Source organism: Nuphar pumila, chromosome 6, assembly GCF_984573655.1.
Source record: "Nuphar pumila chromosome 6, dmNupPumi1.hap1.1, whole genome shotgun sequence".
Classification (NCBI taxonomy): domain Eukaryota; kingdom Viridiplantae; phylum Streptophyta; class Magnoliopsida; order Nymphaeales; family Nymphaeaceae; genus Nuphar; species Nuphar pumila.
In genome coordinates this window covers 98,089,376-98,114,038 of record NC_143254.1, presented here as the reverse complement: position 1 = coordinate 98,114,038, position 24,663 = coordinate 98,089,376, and the positions used below count along the sequence as shown (strand labels likewise).

General features: G+C 36.8%; 2 protein-coding genes across 2 annotated transcripts; both read right to left on the bottom strand.

Annotated features, from left to right (window-relative positions):
* Positions 1-9,897: 9,897 nt before the first annotated feature.
* Positions 9,898-10,620, bottom strand: LOC149835340 (agamous-like MADS-box protein AGL80). Its single transcript, XM_090009567.1, has one exon. The coding sequence runs from the start codon at positions 10,618-10,620 to the stop codon at positions 9,898-9,900; it is 723 nt and encodes a 240-aa protein (XP_089865693.1).
* A 1,391-nt stretch (positions 10,621-12,011) lies between these two features.
* Positions 12,012-22,273, bottom strand: LOC149835339 (putative vacuolar membrane protein YML018C). Its single transcript, XM_090008412.1, has 8 exons — positions 21,829-22,273; positions 19,301-19,702; positions 18,844-19,061; positions 18,516-18,586; positions 18,298-18,399; positions 13,588-13,705; positions 13,368-13,503; positions 12,012-12,224 (listed from the first exon to the last, which is right to left on the bottom strand). Exons 1-8 carry the CDS (start codon positions 21,907-21,909, stop codon positions 12,162-12,164), a joined length of 1,191 nt encoding a protein of 396 aa, XP_089864538.1. The 5' UTR covers positions 21,910-22,273; the 3' UTR covers positions 12,012-12,161.
* Between the last annotated feature and the right edge of the window lie 2,390 nt (positions 22,274-24,663).

Genomic DNA, 24,663 nt, shown 5'->3' with positions numbered 1-24,663 from the left:
GAATATGGATCGTTTTTCCCTGGCTGTAGCCTGTAGCATTAAATTACTTCTACCTAGGATGTGCAAGCATTTCTAGGTCTATGAAAATTTTATTCTTGTAGAGATCCTATAGATGCCTACTCTTTTGGTATATATATATATATATCCCTGGCAAAGGAGTTTTCGATACTCCACCAACATAATGTCTGTTATACACAATAATATTGTATTGTCTCTAAATGTTGGAGATTATTCCTCAACAGTCATGGAAGTTCTTATAAGTTGTGACTTGTAGCATAATTCTTCTACTCTTTTTTCCTTTACTTTCTGAGTGGTCATCATTACGTTCATCAGCTTATCATTATTGAGTTTGTAGGAGATTTGCTTCTGCAAGTTCCAAATCTTGTTCATGATTTTATGCTCTTAGAAAGACCATTCCAAATCCCTTTCTGAAATTCTTCAGTATGTTTTAAGCCCTTCATTGGCAGATACTCCTATAAATTTGATGCTTTTATGATGGCGTCTACAACAGCTTATCCACTATTCCCTTAGTGCTCAACATTGTTGTCAACTCAGTGACAAAAGTGTGTAGAGGATGATGCCCTATTTTCTCGTCAATGATTGTTTTCTTCCTGAACTCCTGCTCATGTTTCCTTCAGTCAACCAGTAGGCATGAACCTGGTGCAAAAATATTAAAAGGTGAAGGCTAGAGTTTGCATCCAATTTTGTAGCTTTTGTTTTATGAGAATTCTGGATAAGCCATCGGAAAGTAAATATTAAAAGGGGTGAAGGCTAGAGTTTGCATCCAATTTTGTAGCTTTGTTTTATGAGAATTCTGGATATGCCATCTGAAAGTTTCAGAATGATACCATAAAGACATTGATGGATATTGGACCATCGTGGCTAGGAGGTCCTGCAGGTGTGGTTTCACTTCATTCCATACATGTCTTCTAATGGACTAGGAGTTTGCTGTATGTATCAATGTTAGTGACGAGTATAAATTCATAAAGGAATCACCCAGAAATTGTGCTAGTATGTATCGATGTTAATCTCATCATTTTGTTTTAGCTTCTTTTCCTGGAAAGCTCGAATGTGTCGTCATCCTTGAGAAAATTTGTATCTTGAGAAGTGGGAAGATGTTTCACTCAAGGTTGTTAAATGTGATGAGGCGAAACAAGGCGTTGAGCATGTTATGAAGCGAGGCGTAAGCCTCGAGGCGTTGAAGTGTAAGCTTCATGATCAAAATAATAAAATATATAATATTAATAAAATAGCACTGGTAAATGGTTTTTTAATATAAATATACATATATGAGTTTGTTATTTACATATATGAGTTTGTTTGATGGTTGATTTAATAAATATAAGGTTTTTGAAGGACTTGAAAAATAAATAGCTCCCAATTTTTTAAATTATAACCTTGAATTTGTTTCCATCAAAAACGGCCTAAACAAAAAAAAAATCTTAGTGATGCATATAAATATTTTTTTCTTGGACATATCAAATGCATACATGCAATAGAACTATCATGAAACTATAGTTTTTCAGCAATGCACTTTTGCGCACATCTCTTACTTGTATACAGGTATATGTAAATTTAAGTTAGTTACACTAATGCAAGATTTTTAGTGGTTTACCACCACGCAATTAATCGGGAGCTATTAATGCTATTGAAACTTGCATCAAACATTTAGATGAAATCATAGTGAGGGCAATCCAAACAATGTTATATTTGAAATTATTTTAGATAATTATATATTCAAAGCAATTCCAGAATGCTTTAGGTACTGAGTGTGCGCCTCTGTACCTTGAGCGTGCGCCTCGCCTGTGAGGCGTACGCTTCAAGTACTGAGGCATACGCCTCTCATAACACTGGTTTCACTAACCAAATTATTGGAATGATAATTAATATAACCATAGTTATTCTGAACTTCTTTGCTATCATTGAAAAAGTATATGATAGCAAAGAAAGAAGCTAAAAAGTAGTTCGAAACACGAGGGATAAGGTATATAAGGAGGTTTATGACAAGTTGGATACCAAAGAGGGCGAGAAGGATATTTATATGCTTGCAAAGATGAGAGATAGGAAATCGAGGGATCTGGGTATGGTTAGATGTATCAAAGATGAAACGCAAAGGGTTTTAGTCAAAGATGAGGAAATTAAGGAGAGATGAAAAGATTATTTTGATAAGCTATTTAATGGAAGTCATGCTCAGGATCTTGGAGACTTCTCCATTCCTTTTCATGAGATGAATCATGATTTCATGTGCAAGATTTAAAGAAAAGAAATTGCAGAGGCTTTGAAGAAAATGAAATCAAGAAGGGCAGTTGGCCCAGATGGTATACCTATCGAAGCTTGAAAATGCTTGGGAGAGAAAGGTTTAGAATGGTTGACAAATCTTGTTAACAAGATTTGGCGAACAAATAAGATGCCTAATGAGTGGAGGAAGAGTACTTTGATACCTCTATATAAGAATAAGGGTGATATACAAGATTGCACAAACTATCGTGGTATAAAACTCATGAGTCATACTATGAAACTTTAGGAGAGGGTGATTGAGTATAGGTTGAGGAAGGTTGTCATGATATCCGAGAATCAATTTGGTTTTATGCCTGAAAGATCAACTATGGAAGCTATACATCTTAAACAACTTATTGAGAGATATAGAGAGAGGAACAAATATTTGGAGAAGGCATACGATATAGTACCTAGGGATGTTCTTTGGTGGACAATGATGAAGAAATGTGTTTCTCTCAAGTATATTAGTATAATTAAAGATATGTACGAAGGAGTAGTAACCAATGTCCGCACTTGTGGAGGGGTGACAACCAATTTTCCTATAACGGTTAGGTTACGTCAAAGATCTGCTTGAAGCCCTTTCCTATTTGCTATAGTGATGGATGAGCTTACGAGATCAATTCAAGAAAAGGTGCCATCAAGGATCTCGTTTAAGCCCTTTCCTATTTGCTATAGTGATGGATGAGCTTACGAGATCAATTTAAGAAAAGGTGTCGTGGTGTATGTTGTTTGCTGATGATATTGTTTTGATTGATGAGTCTAGAGTTGAGGTTAATGCTAAGTTAGAATTATGGAGACAGACATTGGAAGCAAGAGGTTTTAAGTTGAGTAAGAGTAAGATAGAATATATGGAATGTCGGCTTAGTAAGCAACAAAGTAGTGATGGGAGTGTAGTAAATCTTGGTGAGCAAGAAATACCGGTGGATGATTATTTCAAATATTTGGGATCTATCATTCAAAAGTATGGAGAAATTGATGGAGATGTAAATCATAGGATAAAGGTTGGGTGGATGAAATGAAAAAGTGCAATTGGAGTGTTGTGCGATCGTAGAATGCCATTGCGGTTGAAGGGAAAGTTTTATAGGATGACTATTAGGCTCGCTTTACTATATGGTACGGAATGTTGGGCTGCCAAGAGACATCATATTCAAAAAATGAGTGTAGCTGAGATGCGTATGCTTAGATGGATGTGTGGAAATACAATAAAAGATAAGATTCAGAACGAAGAGATACGTAAGAAGGTAGGCGTTGCATCCATTGAAAATAAGATGAGAGAGAATCGTTTACGGTGGTTTGGACACATTCGGCGAAGGCCTAATGATGCTCCAGTTAGAAGGATGGAGAAATGAAAAAATATATTAGTTAAAAGAGGTCGGGGTAGGCCTAGGAAGACTTGGATGGAGATGATAGGAAAGGATATGAATGCTTTGAACCTCACCGGGGACATGACATTGGATAGAAATGATTGGAGGAGAAGGATTCATGTGGAAGACCCAGAATGATTTTCTTTTTTGGTTCATATCGCCGACCCCAATTGTTTTGGGATGAACGCGTAGTTGTTGTTGTTGTTGTATTCTGAACTTTGTTATTAGTTTGATGTAGTACCTGACGCAGGTATTGTATCTGTAAAAATCAGACTAAGCAAGTATTATATCTGTAAAATTCAGACTATGCAAACTTTGTATTTGTAAAATTCAGTGACTAATTAAACTGCATAGTGCACCACATCTGTGAATGTGGGCATCCGGTTTTTTAAACTTGAAATAATGCTGCTTATATCTGTGCATGTGAAATTGCGGATTTTGTACCCTGACCTTTAACTTGCACAGTACTAAAAAAACCTGTCTCTTTATACCTCCCACTGAGTAACTAAAAATGAGGCTGTGATGGGATATCATATCATAGCCGCGTCATGCACTGCATGTAGTATCAAAAAGATCAAAGAAAGAAAAAAAAGGAATAGAGAAAAGAAAAGAAAAAATAGAGAATTCTGCGAAAAAAGGAAGGAGATGAAACCAAATGCAGTACTTAACTGGTTTTTGTGCAACATATGCTTCCATGAGAAGTATGTCTTGTATAATTGGCGATGCGCTTGAGAAGTAATTGATCTGGCAAAATGCCCTTGTGCATGTGATTTTGTTCGCCCCAGCCTGCTTATCAGAAAGAAAAAGATGCAATAATCTTCTTCTAGCGTTCAACATCTTTATGCATGAATCAGTAGCACAGACTTCTGCTATTATTCTCTATTACTCTATATATCTCATCTCCCTAGATACAGTTTCAAAAGAAAACAGAAGGGAAATTGACTTTCCTGGCATGATATGTGTATTTGAACCTTTATTCCCTTCTGCAGATTGATTTTTACACAACGGATGGCAACTTAGCCATAGCAGGTCTGAGAAGCGGGATCATGTACTCTGCTATTGGGTCTCTTAGCTTACTGATAAAATTTTGCATTAACATTGTGAAAACATCAGGTGCAATATGATTGCACAAATATCTGTGCATTAAACACCTCATCACCCTCCATCTTGGGGACAGGACTGTCAGGTGTGGGGCCCAAGACTTGATGGAGGGCAATCAGATGCTTAATGCACAATTTTTGTACCATCATATTGCACCCGATCCGGACTCATTAACATTGAAAATGTGGTGAGAAAATCAGTTATCCCGATATAGATGATAAAGGTCTGACTAACTGATGCTTATTCCTAGCTATAACTTGGCAAATAGCTGATGAAGCAACCGACATGCAATGATATCAAGGGTTGGTAGGAGATATCCTGCACATCCATAATTATGTGAATTTTGTGATGATACATGGTGCATGTATTTTTTAATACAACCAATAAAAAGTAATCATGAAAAGCAACAGAAACGATTACATTACTGGAGTGTCATGGCATGTGCCGTTCACTAGCAAATTAAACTGCTTCCAAATGGGAAAATTAGCATTTGTTTGTTTTTAAAGAAAATTAATTTGTAATGTGAAGTAGAAACCTGTGTTGAGATAAACGAAACGAATCACCTTGCATCTGTTGTGGTTGCTTGCATCACCAACCGTTGGAGGAGTTTCTAGAACATGTTCATCTTTGTCCCTGTCAATGGCTCTAGAGAGACTTTCTTTATCTTGCCAATTCATTGAAAGGGGCCCATTCATAGGGTCCCTTTGTTTCAAAGTATTTTAAAGAGAAAATGCTGAGCTGACAGGAAAGTGCATACCTTCCTACCATACAAACACCTGAAGGGTAGGTGGGAAAAGTCCATTTTGGCGATGCTGTGGGAGCCAGCGTTTCCTACTAACCTACCTCTCTTTTTCATGTGATGCATTCATTCCTCCCGGCCATGGGGAAGGTATTTCATTGGAAAGGCAACCTGGTTGGAGCTTTTAGAAACTTGTGTCACTTCCATGAAACTTTGTTCCCTTCTGTCAGAACGAAACAAACAGGCCTTTTAAGCCTTGGATTTTCTTTTTCAAAATTTCCCTCATCTCTTCTCTCAAGCCCAATTATATTCCTGGTATTTTTTCAACTAGCAGAATACAAGGTCCATATCTTTTGGTTTTATTATGGGTCAACATATCACTATTCAGTTTTAATTCCTTCTTTTATTATGTACCAAAGACTTTTATGACTTGGGTAATTGGATGCGAGTGGTAAGGCTTCAGTTGGTTATACAATAAATTTAAATAGAAAATGATTGTATTGGACGACTAATTTGACATGTTTTCTTAAAAACTCTGTAATTTTTGATAATTTTTTCATGTTTAAAAGCATAAATATTTAGATTTAAAAATCCTTTTTAACCGACTTTCTCTTATATATGCAAATTTCTTTTCAAATGTTTGATTATTTTTTATAGAACAATCTTTATTCTTAGATATGCATCTCTCTGATCCGAAGTCAAAAACTTGTGTTTTTATAATCGTTGGAAAGCTGAGACACAATCCTATAACTTTCATGTTTTGAGTTAGAATCAAAAACTTCTTTAAGGTTCACGTTTTTTAGTTTTAAAACCTGAATAAAAACATGCTATGTAGATTAGAACAACTGAATAATGAGTAGTTTCAACAGACATTTCGACTTAGAAAATGAAGCATTCAAAACAAAAAAACAAAAAAGAACAAAAAAATTAGACAAAAATACATTTTCAACGATACCTGATTTGCTAGAAAATGACGAAGAGGCACTAAGATATAACTCTGACAACATTTCATAAAACTTGAGGAAGTCTATATAAAATATATGCGGACTTGAAGAAGCCTGCATAAAATATGTGCAGATTTCTTCAAGTTTGCATAAAATATGTGCAAACTTGAGGAAGTCTACATAAAATATATGCAAACTTGAAGAAGTTCACACATATTTTATGCAAATTTTCTCAAGTCTACATATATTGTTACGAGGATTTCCTCAAGTCTTCATATATTTTTATGCGGACCTGAAGAAATCCACATATTTTATGAGGACACTTTCCCAAATTTGCACATATTTTATGCAGTCTAGAGAAAGTTTGTATCGTATAAAATATGTGTGGATTTCTTCAAGTTTGCATAAAATATGTGCATTCTTAAGGAAGTTCGTATAAAATATATGCGAACTTAGGAAGTTCACACATATTTTATGCAGACTTTCTCAAGTTTACATATATTTTTATGAGGACTTCCTCAAGTCTGCATATATTTTTATGAGGGCTTCTTCGAGTCTGCATATATTTTTATTCTGATTTGAGGAAGTCCACATATATTTTATGCGGGCTTTCCCCAGTCTGCATATATTTTATGCAGACTTGAGGAAGTTTGCATTTATTTTATGTAGACTTGAGGAAGTTTGCACATATTTTATGCAGACTTTCTCAAGTTTACATATATTTTATGCGAATATCAGAAAGTTTACATATATTTTATGCGAACTTCTTCAAGTTTTATAAACGCTGTCGAGGTTGTATTTTAGTGCCCATTCATTATTTTTCAGCAAATTAGATATCATTGAAAATATATTTTTGTTTAGTTTTTTTATTTTTTTTTGTATTTTTTAAGAATTGTTCATTTTCTGTATTGAAACATCTTCAGAAACTATTAATTATTCGATTGTTCTAGTTTGCATAACGTGTTTCTATTATGGTTTTAGAGCTTATAAACAAAAACCTTAAAGGGGTTTTCGATTTTAATTCAAAACATAAAAATTATAAGGTTGTGTCTTAGCTTTCTAACAACTATAAAAACTTAAGTTTTTGACGTTGAATTAGAGATATAGTTACGAGAACAATGACTTTTGCAAAAAATAATCATATATTTGAGAAGAGGTTCACATGGATAGGATAAAATTTGAATGTGATTTTTTTAAATTCATATATTTGTGATTTTGTATATGAAAAATAATATTAAAAATTATAAGTTTTTTAAGAAAACACATCAAATTAGTTAAAATATAAATTTAAGAGCAATTGAGTACTGATTGCCGTAGAAGATGTTTGGATGATGGTGGGGCATTGTAAACTATACTTGCATAAGCTCTGATGAAGCAACTTATATTAGTATAATATATAAATTATTGTTGCTTATTGATTATTTGGAAAGTGTCAGTCATTATCATTAATTTGATTGTGACATCAAAGAATCATTCTATACTTCAGCTTGTCAAAGAGTATTTTAAAATTCATAGGGGCTTTTCAATTAAGGTTGACCGGAGACTAAAGTGGGTCAACTTGGACCTCCAACTTGATTCTGACACATCTATCGAATGTGGATAAGAGACGTTGCCTGTGAATTTAGAGGACAAAATTGGTTGGGGGTCTGCCAAACCCCGAGAAGATCGTGTATACAGTTTTTGAGAATGAGAAAAATGTGAAGACCCTCACAAAAATAAGATCTCTCGTGGTTGATTCTGCTCAACCGGCCGGACTGGTTTACTGCCCGCCAGTATTCCGGCGACAATGAGAGAGAAACGTTCTGGCCGGTATTCCAGCAACAATGAGAGAGAAAAATGTTCTCTCTCTCTTGATTATTAGGCTCAACTGGCCGGACTGGTTGATTCAGCTCAACCAGTCCGGCAGGTTGCTGCAGGAATACCGTTATTCCACCAACAATGAGAGAAAAACGTTTCTCTCCCTTAGTTGTTTTTTGGCCTTCTGTCCTCATGTTTTTCTGTTTGCTTTCGTGTTTTTCGGCCCTTAGTTTGGGTCTGCTGTTTTGTTCGCTGGCCGGCTCAACGTTTGTTGACCCTTTGTCTTAGTAATGTTGATGCTTGGTTCGGCTCTCTGTCTCTCTCTTCATTCAGCTCAACTGGCCGGACTGGTTGATTCAGCTCAATCAGTCTGGCCGGTTTCTGCCGGAATACCGGCCAGTAAGGAACCATTCCGGCAGGTTTGAATCCACCGAGAGAGAAATCTCTCGTCTTTTTAAGTGGAGGGGTAAAATGAGAAGGCATTTTTCCCATTCTCAAAAACTGTATACGTGGCAAGCTGGAACCGCTCTCGCCAAACCCCTGCTTGCCAATTAAAAAAAATGAGAACATAGCAATCCAGTCATCTCATATCTCTCATCCTCCTTAAATTATTTTTCTTTTTATAAGTCATCATCCTTGATAACTAGCATTACATGGTTGTACTGACTGCAACAGGATGAAGCAACATTTTTCTCTCATTGAATGTACTGATTTTTTTTATGAGTAAGGTTATTATGTTGCTTTAAACCAATTTTCAACATGTTTCCTTTTTTGATGAATGAGATTCAGGGATTTTTTGCATATGGTACCGCCGAAATATATAATCTTATGCCTTCATTTTCCAAAAACATAATTACGAGGAAACCCTTATTATTTTTCTACCTCTTAGGACAAACATATGTATGAATGTGCAGATGACTCTTCAGATATTGGTGATTGCTCTTCTTTCAAAAAAAAATATTGGTGATTGCTCATCCTCCTTAACGAGAATTCTTGGTTGTCCATCTTCTGGAAAGGACATCATTAATGGTGGGACCAATCGTGTCCATAATACCATCCCTAACTTCCTATGAAAATCCAGAAATGTTGGAGGAACCAAGAAAAGTAAAGTGTAGGAGAGAGAGAGAGACTTGTCTGTCAGCACAGAGAAAAGGGAGAAAAAGAATGATTGATCTATGCTTTGTTAATTCATCGTTTTTTGATGTTGTACATGACATCTGTGAATAAAATGATGCCCACTTCCTTTCTCGCTTAGCTTGTATTTAGGGTGATATGAAAACTTAAGGCGTGGGTGTCGCTTTGAAAGCATGCATGAATCCTCAAACTTAGGCTAGAACTTCAAAATCCATCACAGACCCTCAACATAGCATCAACAATTTTAACAGTTAGTATGAAATAAGAAGATTAGAGAAACATGCACATGGAAGCATCAGACAAAAAAAAGAAGCAAAGACCTTTGGTTTCTTTCAAGCCCTTTTTTCCCCTAACACAAAAACCTTTTTATTTTTAATAATCACCAACAAGATACACTTTCACCAAGGGTGATCACACAGCTTACTACTTCCATAATTTCTTCTAGCACGCGATTAAGAAGAATATGTACATAAAACCGATCAAAAAAGACTAACAATTCAAATCTGCATTGAGAAGAACAAGGACCAGCAGAAGCCATTATTCACACATGAGAACCAGGAAAAGTCCACTGGTTAGCATCTGCATATGGCCACTCAGGAGGATAATTTTCAAGACACTCCAGAAAGTCCACCAAGTACTGTTGTTCCTCATGATACACATGATTGACGCTCGTCCCATGCACTGCACGTCGGTCCTCCTCCCTCTGCAGCCCCGCCGACGGCAGCAGCACTGGGAGTTGCGGCGACACCGGCATCGGCATGGAAGGAGGCACTGACAGTGGCCCAAAGGACCTAAGCAACTTGTTCCTTCCCCTAGCCTTCGCCAACCTCGCCTCCACAAGACATACAAGAGCATGTAGCTCCTCCACACCTGCACCATGCAAAACAGCCTTGTCTTTTATACCTTTGATCAACTTGGTCTTCAACTCCATCTCCCTGTTTTCTTTGGCTAGCCTAGCGTGCTGCTCCTTCAGTTTGGCTATCCTTTGCCTGACAAAACCTTCTTGGTTCAACATCTTCTTAGTCTTCTCTACCTGAGGTAGCTTGTTGAACTTGTCGATGATTTGGTGCACTGCAGCAGGAGTCGGTGGCCAGATCTCCGGCGTAAGCTCACTTGGGCCAAAGACGATGGCACAAGCTCTGATGCCACAGAGGGTACTGAGCTCAGCCACCTTCTTGATCAATCCCTTCTTTCTCTTCTTGAAGGTGGCCCTCCTTGCTGAATCTTTTGTGATCCAAGCTAGGTTCACCTTCTTCCTTGCCATGCCTGATACTCTGCAATGGTTAGTATGGAAAGGTTGGGTGGGCTCTATGGGTCTTATATAATAGAGTGAGGATTGCCTGTTGATCCTTGAGATTTTTCTTTTCATTTAAAAAAATTAAATGCACAATTGTATCTATGGTTGTTCCCTATTATTATGATTGGGTGTAAGGGTTTATAAATTTAGAAGATTGACATGCTAATTTTAAGGAGGAATCTTAATGGGGGATTTTTGAAACGTATCTATTAAGTTCTTCAAGGCTGTTCTGTTGGAGAAATTTTAGGTGATGTGGACAGTGCACACCCTTATCTATTGAGAGTTGTCTACGGGATGCATGACAAGATCTTCAGCATCACTAAGTTAAACCATGGTATAAACCCAACCTTAATGGCCTTTTATACCTACTAGTTTTCCAATAAATCTCTACTTATTGAGGACAAGTGTCGGCATCAACTTCTCTGGAGATCGACTTTCATATCTCAAAACATCGTGATCAGATCACTAAAACAATAAACTAACATGCCCATACTACCCCTACATTATTATGCAAGTGCCAACCTTGCACTTGAAATCTCTTTACACCACTCTTTTACAAGAATAGCAAGGCACCTAATTACAAGACAATTCTGATTTTTTGACTAAAGACCCAAGCACTACTATTCAACATGTCAATGGATTCGATTCGATTTGGATGTTGGCGTTACAAAAAATTAACTTAATCAGATATTGTCTAATCAGATGTAGAGTCGGGTGGAAAAAGTTCTTAGCTAATCTGAGACCAATTAGCTTAAATAGCTCACTGGATTCAGATATCCATGGGGATATTTCAGGTGTCAGACTCTTTATTGAACATGAAATAATCGGATGCTGTCTGGTGAGGCTTTCATTGAACAAGCTCCTCCTTGTGGAGCGTGGAAAGGTTGTAGGATGCCGCTGAACGCTTCCACTTGGCTACGGAAACAGGTGAAGCTGGGCCAGCTTACATGTTATTGTCTTCAGGAGGAACCCCCCATACTGAGGTGAAGGAAAAAAACTCAAAAAAAAAAAGAACCAGTCCCTATATCCCCATGGACAGGGTGCCACGTTGGTCATCAGCATGCATATGGGGGACACCCCCCCCCCCAGAAAAAAAGTACACACACACGGAAACTGTATCTTCGAACAGGTTTTCGTCAAATTCTGTTTAGACGGACAGCAGCGTCCAAAAAATTTGAATTTTGGACCTTTAGGTTCTTGACCGCTGCTAAAGCACAGTTTTCCGCCCAGGGCTTTAGCTAAAAGTAAAAAAAAAAACTTACGGTCGTCTGTAATTGGAAAGGAATGGATCAGGTTAACCTGGATAAACTTATGGTCCAAGTCATCTCTCAACAAGAAGGGCATTCAAAAGCTCAGCATTGCGGGGTATGAATAGCTCACAATTCCTTTCTGAGATGAAATTATACATTTCTTTTGAGGTCTGTACAAGTGGGAAGATTCACAGACTTCCACTCACACTATAACAAAATAATGATTGCAAGACTGACATTCAAAATAAAGTGGTCTCTCTATAATCCCATCTTATGCGAACAACGATCTGAAACATTGGCAATTACAAAACCAGCAAATACCTGGACAGTAAAGGGAAAGGACCCAAGATCAGTGCAAGCACAAACCATGTTTTAACACACACCACACGTAAGCACATGCACGGATGGTACACAAGAAATTTAACAAGGCTGAGAATCTCTCTCTCTCTCTCTCTCTCTCTCTCTATATATATATATATATATATATATATATATATATATATATATAGAGAGAGAGAGAGAGAGAGAGAGAGAGAGAGAGAGAGATTTGGCAATCAAAGGTACAAACCATCAAAGCCACTTCTAAAAATCATATTTAAAAACATTTTTTGGCAAATCCAATCATACAGAGGTGATCTTCATGATCAAAAACCTAAGAGCCGACACTTATTGTGAACTTTTTTATGTACGGATTGGATTTTTATGATATAGAAAACTTTAAATTTCGAACAATTGATTTTTAGCACATTATAAAATTCTACGCACACAAAAAAAATTTGCTACAGGAGCTGGCTCCTAGGTTTTTGACCACGGACCGTATGACCATATTAGCTAAAAAACACTTTTAAATCAATTTTCAAAAGTGATTTGGAGAGTTTGGGCCTTCCTTCGGTTGGGGTCTCCCTTCTCAATATATATATATATATATATATATATATATATATATATATATATATATATATATATATATATATATATATATATATATATATATATATATATATATATATAGTCACTTGTATCGTTAAAGGTAATTTCTCGGCGAGGGTATTCTCGGAGAGATTTTCAAAAGTTGATAAATCTTGAGAAAATCTCAAAAAATCTCAGGAGTTTCAAAAATTTTAAAAAATATAAATAACAAAAAAGCTAAGAAAATAATAAGTTCTGCATTATTTTTCTTTAAAAAATATAAAGAAACATGTTTTAAAGGTTTTAAAATATAAAAGAAACAAAAAAAAGGAAATGCAAACTTAAAATAAAAAAACAACATTTTCTCAAAAAATATTGCGATATTTTGAAAATATCACTATATATATATACTAGAAATTAACAAGATTGAGACTCTCTCTCTCTCTCTCTCTCACACACACACACACACACACACACACACACACACACACAAAAGAGTGCAAGATATGCAGATACAAATATCTAAGGTTATTAGGAATTTAGTGAAAACATTACCTGAGCTGAACCAAGAATATACACTGCTGAAAAATGACGGCCATGAATAAACATGTCAGCAATCATTGCCAATGGTATTGTGAGAGACATGCCTAAGGTGGCAACCAAGGGTGTGGTCCAAACTACAGATAGTGCCCTGCGTACAGGAAAGAAAATCATTGTAAGATGATCTAATTCCATCACAATTGATAAACATTAACCAATATTCTAATTCACATACCAGAAGTAGTCTGAGAGGACACTTCCAAAAAAACCATTAGCAAGGACCATCTCGTCCAACTTAGCAGAGTGAGGAATGCTGAACTCTGGTTCAATCCCTAGAGCAGTCAATGGCCACACTGTAAAAGTAAATGCAAATTAACATATGGACATGACGGGCAAATATATGTAATATTCTAGAGAAAAATTGACGATGATCTGTAATGGGGCCTCCTTAATAATGCATTGAAAAGATGAGCAAAATCTATATGGAGCTACCATATGGTCATGCAGATGGGCCATCAATTGCATAGAGAATTTCATTACATATCCATGGAACAATAGCCTGGACTTGTCCAATAATTATATCCCATCTAAACAATAAGCAAAATCTCTCTCTCTCTCTCTCTCTCTCTCTCCAACAGCAGCATGGCCAGCCCAATGGAAGCAAATATGTTCTGTGTAAAAGGGCTCCTAATTATGATTAAAAGAATAGCTGAGATAGCGAGTTATTTTATGGCATCAGTTTTTATGACTCTTCAATAGCTTGTTCTCTCTGCTTTGAAATAGCTTCATTTGCTAAGGTACTTGTGAATTGTTAATGACTTGGATACTTAAAGTGTCCTCTTTCATGCTGAAGTTCATAAGTATTTTTCAAATTTAAAACTTCACACTATATGCACCTGTTTGTTAGCCCTGCAGGGGCATCCTCCTGGCTAGGGGGGGTCGTTGAATATGGGGGCAGTGAATGCCACATATCACCTGTTCAAAATCTCGGGGAGGCAGTTCCTGTGCACAAGCCCAAGCAAGGGGCCCTAGGTTGGGGGTTCCAGCCATGGAGTTTTATGAACCAGGACGCACAACTGTAAACTCGGCAAATTAACCCAGAACAGCTAGGTCAATGACCTAGGTTTGGTTTCTTCATGTAAAAAAAAAAAGTTTGTTTAGTTAGTGTATCCATGCCTAAAAGACTAGGAGCCAATACATTTTTTAAACTTATTCTTCTGTGAAGCCTCTGATAGTAGTCCATATTTATGTATGTGCATGCTATAATATGTACTACTGTAATACTTAAGTATGCATAAGGGTACTTGCCTAAATAACCCAATATACTAGATTAATAGATTTTAATGATTTCATCAGCAGATGAAGTGCTAATGCCTTCAACTGGGCTTCCCTCATTCTAACAAATCAACAGGCATCACATCCAAGGGATTTGATCTTTGAACTCCTCTTCTATCACTAGAATAGATGTATATGGAATTCATGTACTCGATTTTCTTTTCTTTTATGATAAAATAGTAAAAACTTATTAAAAGAAATAGCAAGGAGTGACATGGTATCACACCTTAGAACACATGAACGAGACAATACAAAGGGAGAACATGGACAGATACCGTGCCCACACAACAAGAACCAACACAAGAACATCCTTCTTAGGCCATTACATGCTCTCTCAAGTTCAGATTTACCTTTCAATCTGCGCATACATAGAGGTGTGCAAAATGCTGGTCAAATTTATCCTCTCTCTCTCTCTCTCTATCTATCTTTATATATATAGTACCATTTCTTCCCTCCATGTTGTGTCCACCTAATATGAGCTCATTCTGAGGTGCCCCATAAAAAATAGTACTCTCCAAGCCAAGCTAACTCAACTATCTAGTAAAGAAAGGCAACATGCAAAATACGCAAGTCGAATTATGGGATGGGATCTAGGCCACTAAGCAGGTGGTCTAAGTTAAAATCCCATGGGTGTCACCCCTTGCGCAAGCCGAAGTGTGGCGACTCCCTGGGGGCAAGGGGTAAGCCCACAGAGTTTTACGCTGCCAGGACAGTGATCGTAAGTACGGCAGGCAAAGCCAGCACGGCTAGGTCAATGATCCTGGGGGTGGTTTCTCTGTGTAAATATAAAAAAAAAACATGTAAAACACGCACATCATTTCATGACTCATCAGGCAAAGTGTAGAGTGGCATAAAAAACTTGAGACTGTGTATTCAAAGAGGTTCGGTAGGAATGAGCAAGTATCATGGCCTTTAAAGAAGTCCATGGTTTTGAATGGTCTCTCAGGCACCAGTACTACCCATGGTTCAGTGAACAAACTGTAGCATGAGCTAACCAGGAAGTGCCTGTTCTACATACAATGCCAATTTATCTTACAAAACAGATTGATACAATTGCTAAAAACAAAGTTTACATGCTCAATTCATATATTTCTATTGTAAAAACAGTCCAATACATCATCATCACCATCATCATTATTATCTGCCCTATCCCAACTACATACGTTAGCTTTATGAATGTTGTTTTTCTTCTCTTTGTCTACAGCTAAAATCTGCCACCCTGCAATCTTACATTTCCCTTTTAATAGTTTCTCTTCTCTTTATGAATGGTCTTACACTTTTGGTAATTCTTTCCTCCCAAATCATCATATATGGAACATTTTTCTTTCTGGCTGGCAATATTCCTGGATGTCAATTATTACTAATCTTTTCATTTTTTTTAATAGGCATGTTGGGGGAATAACCCCATGGAATTCAGATGTGAGACACCTTGATTATGATAATGCAATCTAACCATCAAGCAATCTCATTTGACCCCAACCATCTCTAAGCTTATCTCTTCATTCCTTCACAGGCCCACTTCAACATGCACATCTCCATCACATGCACTATCCTTGTTTGCTTTTGAGTTGTCCCAACACTCTCCACCACATAATAACTTATTGCAGTTTTTTACAAGCACTCGCTCACCACCTTAAACTTCATCAACTTGTTTCCACTTTAATCCAACCCACATAAATTTTGACATAGTATTTTTATCAAACCACCATCTTATATGTAGAGAATAAGTACTAAAATTTATTGAATGGAAGGCCTTCCATGTAAAATAATAATGTCCTCCTCACAAGCACTTTCTCACCAAACTTACATTCCATATGTTCTTTTTTTACTATGATAACAGTCAATCCATTTTATCCCCCTGTTTGGATGGGTTTATAAATAACTCATTGCTATTTATACTTATTTTAAGTAACAAGTTTTGGTGTTTGGTTCTTTTGTTTTTGTTTTTTTGAACAAGATTTTATAAATTTAATGATATATCACCCCATTTTTTCAAAAACAAGGAGGGACAAACATTATTTGTTTTTACAACTACTTATTTTCTTCCATTCTACCACCACTTCTCGTCCACCACCACTATCACCACCATGACACCACCACTACCATCACAATCAGCATTCATCACTACCAATTCCATTGTCATCACCATCACCACTTCATCACCACCTCTTCACCACCTTCACCAACACCCCACCCCACCCCACCCTATGTCACAAAGACACCATTTTGGTGGCGTGTCTCGGGTGACATGAGCAGACACGTGGACACCAACACTGGCACGTACGAACAATATTTCAAAATTATCTTATTACTGTTTTAATATTTTAAAGTTTTATTTCAATACAAATTGTATTTTTAACATTAGAATCACTGTCACCGATATCACCAATATTTTGAAAATATCATGATATTATCGGCTATTTCAAGGCAGCAAAAAATATCGGGAATATATCATGATATTTTCAAAATATCACTAGAAACAAAATATTGTGATATTATCGCAAGATTTTTTGAGAAAAATTCTTTTTTTTTTAATGTTTGAATTTCCTATTTTTTTGTTTCTTTCATATTTTAAAACCTTTAAAACATGCTTCTTTGAAAGAAAAATAATGCAAAACTTATTTTTATTTTAGCTTTTTTGTTGTTAATTATATTTTTTTCAATTTTTTAACTTGAGATTTTCCCGAGAATTTTGCAAGATTTATCAACTTTTGAAAATCTCTCCGAGAAATACCCTCGTCGAGAAATTACCTTTAACGATACAGGTGACTATGCTTAGAATATAAAAAAATCAGTTTTTTATTGATTAAAAAATGTTGTGCTCTCATGCCATATTTTTAAGAAAAAAAATTCGAACTTGCAAGTCAAAACCGCGCTATGCATCCTCGTATCCATGTCCTTGTGACATAGCTACCACCTCTTTACCACCACCATCATTGCATCCTCCATCATCACCACCACCATTACAATCTTCATTACCATCACCATGAGTATCACCACCACCGCCGCCACGTCCATCATCATCACCACCGCCGCCGCCACGTCCATCATCATCACCACCCCCATCACCACCACCATGACTCACATCTCCTTTTGTTCTTCATTCTAGTTTAAAATAATTGGTGGTCCAAACACTTACTTAATTAAAAATAAAGGCATCTTCTTTATAAAATGTGTTTTAATTTATTTTTGTAAACAATAAATAAAAACAAATCCAAACAGGGCCTACGTAAGTTATTCCCTTAAAGTTCTAATTTTTTATATGTTTCTAATTTGAAAAGTACTATATCATTTGCAAACACCATCATCATAGAACCTCATCTAGAATAAAGGATGTTTGTTCCTTCATGTGGAACAAATAAGCATGGGTTTGAAATCCATAATTGATATAGCTCAAACCTAGCTGAGAACTGCAAACAGTGCTTCATGGCAATTAACAGAGTATTTTTAATCTAAATAAGAACTAAAGGATCAAATCAGATAGCTTGATGTATAGGATCATGCTACTTTAAGCAAGGGATCTTGGTTTCAAATTCAAGTAAAGGTCATCCCTTAGTTATCAAAAACTAAATCTATAAACAAACAGAAAAGAAAACATATTGAATCTTACCAAGCCACCAGAGTGCAATAAGTGTAAACAAGCCAATATACCCAAAGATCATTTGGACATCGATCTTCTCTCCTTCTTTTCCACAAAACTTCTTGAGAAGCACTGGAAGATACATTGTCAGAGACTCAGAAATCAGTGTTAGCATTTAAATCTTGAACTAAAAAAAAACTGCCCCCAAAAATGCACTGCAGTACTAGAAGATGACAATCACATCTGACCAGTGAATAAGCCATATGTCACAGCAGAAAGAAGGCCAAACAGGTCTCCTACCAAAGAACGCTTTGCATTTCTGCACATGAAAAAGTTTGAGATTGAATTGTACAATTATTTCAAGTCAGACATCAAGAGAAATGACCTTAGGAGAAAAAAAAAGGAAACACAATTGGCAGTTTAGCATCAAATTCTTGCTGAGGAAGCTTGGTTTAAAATCTTAATAAGACCAACATGTGCATGATTGAATTAATTTGATCAACAAAAGAAGAGGATTCCAGATGTTTTGCAATTAGAGACAAAATCAGCATGTTGAAATTGAGTATAGAACTATACCCAGGAGTACTAATCTGTGACTCATCGGCAGCCCATGTTTTCCCAAGTGTTGTCATTACAACTCCAGCCATGCTGACAAAAACTGCAAGAATTTTTGCTACATTTAAGGAGTCTTGTCCTAGAAGAGCCCCAAAGAAAAGAGTGAAGAGGCCTGAAGTAGATGACAAGACTGTTGTACTTGCAACACTAGTGCGAGCAAGTGCAGAATTTGACAAATACTGCATTCAGAAGAACTGTGTCAGTGACTCAGTATAAATGTATACATTAATAACAAGAACAGAGCAACATGTGCCCTATTACACTTCATTCATTTATAATTCTTATGAAACTAGAAATTATTTACAGACAAAGAAAAAGAATGCAAAAACCACGTATAACCACAAGCTCTAAGATGTATGAACCAGAGTAAACTAGCAATATTCTCCAGTAAAGAACTTACAGTCCGGTGGACACTAACCTCATTTAGAAACCAAATAGGAGCAAGGTAAAAGCTATATCTGGCAATTTCCTTATTCGTGAACTCTTTTTTTGGATTCATCATTTCCAACTCTTCTTTTTGCCTCGTGATCAAAAGGGTTCCTTCTTCCTGTGCAGCAAGGTCCATCTCACTGTCCTTTCTAGTCAGAATGTTTGGAATCTCCATTTCCAAACTTTTTGGCAGCACATCATATTTCAGAAGAGAATCAAAGCCAGTGGAGGAGTTATCATCAGATTCTGGATCTCTACTCCTCTTTGATGAACATTTTTTAACTTCATTACATATCCAGTTCTTGATAGCAGCTATAGGTAGATAAACAACCATAAGAGATGCTCCCAGGTAGGTGAGAGCAAATGGCTGCTTATAATCTGTAAATATTTTCTGCAAAGATGGATGTTAATAAGTTAAAAAAAATCATGTAGAGGTATCAGTTTATGATGTTCAATCGGATATACATACATATAGTGCAAAGTGCATGCACATGTGTGTGTGTGTGTGTGTGTGTGTGAGAGAGAGAGAGAGAGAGAGAGAGAGAGAGAGAGAGAGAGAGAGAGAGAGAGAGAGAGAGAGAGAGAGAGAGCATGCCATGAAGTCAAAGGCAAGAAAATAGCTGCATGTTTCAAATCAAATACTGAAAAATTTGATATAATTTTCAATTTATATAAATCTTTCATACGTCTATACATCTATACGTGACCTGAATTTCTTTGACCATCCGCGCAACAGCAAATATTCCTACCAATCTTGTTTGTCTTGAAATTACTTAACTAGAATTTCCCAAAGGGTCGATGTTAAATGTTTGATTGCTTTCCTGGCTGCAACCCCCACTAACCAATCCAAACTCAACTTAGAAGGTATCAGGGCCAAAGTTTTCTACCCCATCAATGGCATGATGATTTTAATGAGGATTGTTGCAAATGTAGCACGCTCCCATGTTTCCCAGGACAATTTTGCACCATAATAAAGGGAAAAGGGAGTTTGATTGGCAGTGTGGCAATAAGGAAATTATATGTCAACAAGTATTGCACGCACCAAAAAGTTAAATGGATAATGAAGAATAGCTACGCCATCACTATTTTATACTTGTACTCCTTGTTCTTCTTCTTTTTCTTTATTTGATATCGACTGCTAATGCTAATTGAAAAAACAAAAACAAAATAAAACTGCTGATTTCCACACATTAATCCTAGGGATGGCAGTGGACTGGGGCAGGGGCGGGAGACAAGGTCTCCACCCCCGCCCCGTCTCAGAATCCTTCCCTCCATCCCTGCATGGGTTTTGATTTTAACCTCCATCCCCATTTCATGTCCTCCATCCCCGGTCCAAACGGGGCGAGGCGGGGCCCCGTTTCCTCTCGGTCCATTGCCATCCCTAAAGAAGGATTGGAGACGGGGCGGGGCGGAGGAAAGCATAAGTCCATCCCAGCCTCCATCCCTGCACGGGTTTTGATTTTAACCTCCATCCCCGCCTTCATCCCCATTTCATGTCCTCCATCCCCGGTCCAAACGGGGCGAGGCAGGGCTGGGCCCCGTTTCCCCCCAGTCCACTGCCATCCCTAATTAATCCAGCTATGTAATGTAGTTGGGTATCAAAGTCCAGAGTAACCTGCTCCACTGATTTTCAAGTTCAATTTTATGTTCATTGGCTTGCACTTTAGTGGATCTGGGAGACAAGAAAAGGCATTTTGCAATAGATAAAAGGATACAATAGTTGTCCCATGACAAGTTTCTTCTTAATTTCATCACTCACATATTTGATGCAACCATAACAGATTCCTTTGCATAAGTCCTTATAAGATAATAAAGGTAATCCCTGCTTGTCAACTGCTCACTCTTCTCTAACTCCACCAATAATGCCCACAGAACCACCATAATTGTTTGTGAAATAGCAAAGTCCCCAACTGCTTCTTTCAATCTATAACACCGACTATTTGCTTGTAACATTTCCTAACACCTGCAACTTGACATTCCTTCAATTGTCTCGCCTAAATTGTGAATCATACTGTGATATCTTACCTTTTTTTTTCTTTGTGCTCTTGTATAAAACGCTCAATCAGAAGAACACATAGGAACTGGATATAAAGTACTTGGCAATCTACTGTAATTTCAACTGGGATGCTTCCACACTTGGTTTTAGTAGCATCTGACAAAAGAATAGCTGGCCCTTCCAAACCCAAAGGAAATGTAAAGAAAATTTCAATTCAAATAACAAATACCCATCATGACAACATCAGCCAACAAAACGAATCTAAATCAAAATCTTCAATGAGTAACAAACGGCAGAGCAAAGTAATCGGAAAAGAAGAAAATATTCTGATGCAGAGGAGGTTGAATTGCAAATTGCATGTAATACTGTAAATTACTAAAATACAGAACCAAAAACATATTGCCCAAACCAAAACCCATAAAGTAAATCGAATTCAACCTCAAAACCGTAAAAGAAAATTAAAGAGAGAGAGAGAGAAAGAGGAGGGAAAAGGAACAGAGAACAAAGAGAGAGGGGCATACTTGAGTTATTTCTGCTGATGTTACCCATATGAGGACTGTTGTACCAATCAAGAACAGCCCAGCGTTGTACCTCCACCCCATCGGTTTCTCCAACCTTTCTCTCCCTCTTCTTTTCCCGCAGAAGAGTGAAAGGAAGATATCAGATCCTCGGACTACCTATCTCTCTCTCTACGACATCGTCGGCAGGAACCCATCTGTTGATCCGAGAGTTGCGACAAATAACAAGATTCTTGCCATCATAAAAGCTACAAAGATCCCTTCTTCTCCCTTTCCTTCTTCCTCTTCTTCTACTGCTGCATCTTCTCTCTCTATCTCCCCTCGCCCACAACTTTTTCTCTGATCAAGGAATCAATCTCCTCCTCACTTTGAGTGCTAATTAACAAGAGAAGGTAGTGTTGGTGGTGTGTGGGGTTGGCACCTCACGCGCAGCGCATATTCTTCTCCTTTTGTAATGATCACCACGCACGCTATTTGACGTAGCCACCAACCCACGGAGGAGAGAGCGAGAGAGCCAAACAGGATATTGTAATTGTACCCTTTTTTGCAGGAGCGCCTTCAGTTCATACGCTTGCTTTGAGAATTCCTATGGCCATAATGATGTTGACCGGAGACGAAGGGTGAGAATCCAATTACCATTGCCATTGGAACCGCTTATAGGAAGGATGTCCTTCTCTATATCTCTCTCTTAACTTTCTTTTCTTTTATTTCAAGTGTATAATAAGATGATGTAATAAATATCGGCAACATTTTTGAAATTATTATAATATTTTTTGAAGGAAATATAGTCTCCAGAAATGTAATATTTGTGAGATATCAATCGTGATGCTTTCAAAATATCACTTATTTGTATTGATTTTGTTGGCATATACATGTAATATTACCAGTTATTTGACTTTTTTTTATTTTGTTCTTTTATATTGCCTTGCATTATATAAGGAAAAGTATTTGATACTAATGAAGGTACAAACAGATGTGTTAGAAATCACAGGCGCAAGCTATATCAACTCAATCTAACTATATAGATATGTTCAGCATGATTTGTTTGCTAAGGATCAAGCCTCAGATCAAGCTTTTTTAATGCTGTTTATTTGTCATAATCGAATAATTCAAAACAAGTTTATTACTAAACAAAGAAAAGAGTGATTTCTATTCAATAGTTCCCAGTCTTCATTGGTACCAAGTATTTACTCTTATATAATAATGCCCAGATATTTTTTTAGATTTACTTGCAAAAACAAGTATTTTTTTATTTGTCACAAGTTTTCTCTAGATAGAATTTCTAATCCTGATGTTTTTCACATGGACAGATACGGTAGTTGTGGACCTGTGGTTGTCTTGTCAATGGGCCAGACTGTTCGGATCCTGACCCAAATCCTATCCCTTGCAAGCTATGTTAGGCAGAGTCAAATATTAGTTACATTTCATAATTTTGTCATGATGTATTTAAAAGTTATCTTATTTTTCAAAACATCACTGTATTAACACGTTTTCTTATGTTTATATTCTTAATATTATTATTTTATATTTTAAACTTTTAAATGTTTTAGCATGTTCTATTTGGCATGCTAAAAAAAATAAAAAAAATCCATTGTTTCATTTAGCATGTTTGTATATAAACCAGTCATATTTAGGGCCAATAAACACTCTTTATCAAGAACATCAGAGGGTTGCACTAACAACAAGCAAGATGCAGGCTGGGCCCCATTCTACAAATCTAGAAAAATATGCCAATTTAGGCCTGTGTCGTGTCTTCTTATATGCTATTCTTAGAGAGAAACTACATAAAAATTTGTGTGTCCTGAGTCCTTCTAAACGTGTCCATGTGACATAATCATTCATGGATGCCAAGACCGTCTTTTGACACAATTCGGTTCGGGTCTTTATCAACGACAGCTGCCAAGGAATTGCAAATAATGGAAGAAGACCCAATAATCAACGGGTTTACAAGTCAACGCAATACTAACAAACAACATGTAGTGGGGTGGGGGTGGTAGAGGTAGAGGTAGATAGGCTATACCATCCAAAAAAAGAATAATGGATTTGTTGACTGACTTTAAAATCCAGGGATGCAAAGTGCAAAGGGGGATATGGGTCGGGTCGTGATGGTCCCGATATTGTATCCAACTTGTGTTTGCTGGGTTTTAGATTCAGATCTGACATGGTTATGGCGATGTAGCTCCATATTATGTGGTACCATTAAGTGGGTTTGGTAGACAAATCTGGATCTGATTATTAATCAGATCCGGGTTTGGTATTAAGTGTTGCATTCAAATCCGATCCTGAATCTGACTAAAACCCAAATCCGACTAAAAACCTGACCCAATTAAGTGTAAATATCGAATTTTAAGCTAGTCGGATGCGGGTTTGGTTTTTTCTTTTTCCATCTGAATCTGAATCCGCTTCAGAACCCAATTAGGCCAAACCCGATTAAGTTAGACTTGGTAAAGCCTAGATCCAACCCGATTCCGAAACGTTTACATCCCTACTGGTAGGCAAGATGGATTCTAGTTTTTTACACTAATGACCACGAGAATGAGTGAGGTTATCTTTCCTAATTGTCTTTAAACAAAAATCACTGACCATTTCAGTATTTTTTTTTTTTGTAAAATGAATTTCGTGATAATCACTTTGACAATTCGGCAGCTATGTCATATGGTCCCAATGACATGAGCGGACACACTGACACGTAGACACGGGCTGACTCGCATGGCCTATATCTTAATAATTTTATTTTTTATATTATTATGTTTTAAGTATTATTAAAAAATAAAAGAAATGGGTTAAGTCAAATCCTGTTTTTCAAAAAAAGAAGAATCAAACTTACTAGTTGAATCT

Excerpts from the sequence above, each read along its gene's own strand:
- LOC149835340 (XM_090009567.1), bottom strand. The coding sequence starts at position 10,620 with ATGGCAAGGAAGAAGGTGAACCTAGCTTGGATCACAAAAGATTCAGCA.
- LOC149835339 (XM_090008412.1), bottom strand. The coding sequence starts at position 21,909 with ATGGGGTGGAGGTACAACGCTGGGCTGTTCTTGATTGGTACAACAGTC. Across the intron at positions 18,400-18,515 it reads GACATATGGCTTATTCACTG|TGCTTCTCAAGAAGTTTTGT; the intron begins GTCAGATGTGAT and ends TGTATCTTCCAG. Across the intron at positions 12,225-13,367 it reads ATATTCTTGGTTCAGCTCAG|GTATTTGCTGGTTTTGTAAT; the intron begins GTAATGTTTTCA and ends TTTACTGTCCAG.